This window comes from Cynara cardunculus, assembly GCF_001531365.2.
Source record: "Cynara cardunculus var. scolymus isolate 2C chromosome LG 13, CcrdV1, whole genome shotgun sequence".
Classification (NCBI taxonomy): Eukaryota; Viridiplantae; Streptophyta; class Magnoliopsida; order Asterales; family Asteraceae; genus Cynara; species Cynara cardunculus.
The window spans coordinates 27,073,672-27,076,298 of NC_037540.1; the positions used below are offsets into that span (position 1 = coordinate 27,073,672).

Below are 2,627 nucleotides of genomic sequence, written 5' to 3' on the forward strand. Positions count from 1 at the left end.
TCACGTTAAATTAGCTCTTATATATATCAAGTAACATGTTACATTATGAACAATAATATCGACATTAAGTACAAAATACGTTAGGAAAATACGTTTTAACATGTGTACTCGTTTACATAATTGTAAAAATAATTTGATTTGAAATAAAGTAAAGTTATTGATTTGAAATAAAATAAAGTTATTGATTTGAAATAAAGTAAAGTTATTGATTTGAAATAAAGTAAAGTTATTGATTTGAAATAAAGTAAAGTTATTGATTTGAAATAAAGTAAAAAAAATCGATATATATATATATATATATCGAACGAATTAATCGTTCATTCGATTTCACTCTCTTATATAACTCTCTTATATAACTCTCTCATTCTTCTTCAATATATAACTCTCTTATATAACTCTCTCATTCTTCTTCAATATATAACTCTCTCATTCTTCAATATACATCAAATATGGGAGAAGATTTGATAACAACACCAGAATTTTTCACCAACGAGGTACAATATTATGTTAATTGATATTTAGATTTATTAATACTTACTTGTACAAATGAAAGTTATAAATTTTTTTTCCAGATGTTCAATTTTTGGGAAGAAATAACCGAGTGGGTGCACAATGTGGGGCGTTCAGTTGGTTGTGTTGTTGTTACAAAAAGATCAAAGGCAAAGCCAAATGGAAATGTTTATAAAGTTGTGTTTATGTGTGAACACGGCGGAGCTTACAATTATAAAATAACTCCCATTCGTCATACGGGAACAAAAAAATTTGGATGCCCATTTGAGTTGATAGCGCTATTTTCGGCTAAACATAGTTGGTGGACGTTGACGGTGGTATRCGATGCACATAATCATGTTCTTGCACAATATATGGAGGGTCATGCATATGCATCGCGGCTAAATGAAACTGAAGCTCAACTAGTTGAAGATCTATCAGCCCAACATGTCAAGCCACGACAYATCTTATCCACGTTAAAGGGTAGACATACGGGAAATGCATCTACGTCAAAAACGATATACAATGAACAACAAAAGATTAAGACAACAAACTATGCAGGAAGACCACAAATGCAGGTTGTTGTTGATTTTTTTGTTAACAAAAATTATGATTTTGAGACTCGTGTTAATGACGAAACAAACGAGTTGGAAGATTTATTCTTCATTCATCCAAGATCATTTGAGCTTTGGCGTGCATTCCCACAAGTGTTAGTCATCGATGCCACATATAAAACAAATAGGTACCTTAAAATGCATGTCTATTTTGTTAATGTCAATGTTATTATTTTTTAACATTATTATTTTCTTTAACATCATTATTTTGTTAATTTATTATTCAGGTACGACATGCCTCTTCTTGAGATAGTTGGTGTAACATCGACCAACCTGACATTTTGCATAACATTTGTTTTCATGCATCAAGAAAAGATATCAAATTATACTTGGGCGTTAGATTGTTTAAAGTCCAAAATATGCGATAACTTTTACCCAGCTGTCATAGTCACAGACAAAGAGTTGGCATTGATTAAAGCATGTAGAGTGGTATTTCTGGGTGCTAAACAGTTACTCTGTAGATGCACATCTTTCAAAATATTTTGAAACATTGTAGACCATCGATTCACGAGTCGCACTCATGGAGTACTTTTTGTCAATTATGGTTGCAATTACTTGAATCTCAAGATGAGGAATGGTACACGTACAACTTGGGACAACTTCAAGAATTTTTGCTCGCCTATCCAGGTATTCTTGATATAAGATAATTTAATCATTGTTACTAAATATATTGACATATGTATGTTGTATTTTTTCAGGTGTTATGAATTACTTGAACAATGTATGGTTGACACCATATAAAGAAATGTTTGTATCTGCTTGGGTTGATCAGGTTTTAAACTTTGGAAATCACACAACAAACAAAGTTGAAAGCCAACATTCCAAACTAAAATTATTTTTGGAAACTTCCCGAGCAGACTTACAAAGAATTTTATCTCACATCCATCAAGTAATCCAGTCACADGACACATCGATTAAAGCAAGTTTTGAACAATGTAGAACGATTAGGAAACACCGATTTGGAAACTCACACTTTCAAAATTTGTGGGGCTTTGTTTCATTTTATGCACTTGATATGATTTACACTGAAAATGAACGGTCTTTCCAAACTAGCGTATTTTCTGAAAAATGTGGTTGTAAATTGCGTAGAAGTCATGGGTTGCCTTGTGCTCATGAACAAGCACTGTATACATGTCAAGGCATACCCATTCCACTTGATGCAATCGATATATTTTGGAAAAAACTTGATTTTTCACCATGTGTGTCCACACAAGATGACGAGATTGGATGTGATGATGAAGTTCAATTGTTCAAAGAAAAATTTAATAAGCAGTCGTATCATGGTCGTAAAAGTTTACTCAGAAAGTTGAAGGATATAATAATGCCATCAAAACCGTTTGATGAACCCTTGGTTCATAGAACCACTCGTGGCCGTCCATCTACAAAGAGTCAAGCTTTGAAWAAAAGAATTATTGAAGACCGTAGACGTAGTTGTTCTAACGTGCCATCAATTATTAACTCTGAAGATTTGGGGCATCAAGAATCAACGAGGCATAGTTCCTATTTCCAACGACAACCCACCAC

At 32.8% G+C, this 2,627-nt stretch overlaps 1 protein-coding gene across 1 annotated transcript; it reads left to right on the plus strand.

Moving 5' to 3' along the window:
• The first annotated feature begins 449 nt into the window (after window positions 1-449).
• On the plus strand, window positions 450-1,810 carry LOC112524942 (protein FAR1-RELATED SEQUENCE 5-like). The gene is made up of 4 exons (XM_025134883.1): window positions 450-494; window positions 573-1,231; window positions 1,331-1,532; window positions 1,802-1,810. Exons 1-4 carry the CDS (start codon window positions 450-452, stop codon window positions 1,808-1,810), a joined length of 915 nt encoding a protein of 304 aa, XP_024990651.1.
• The last annotated feature ends 817 nt before the right edge of the window (window positions 1,811-2,627 follow it).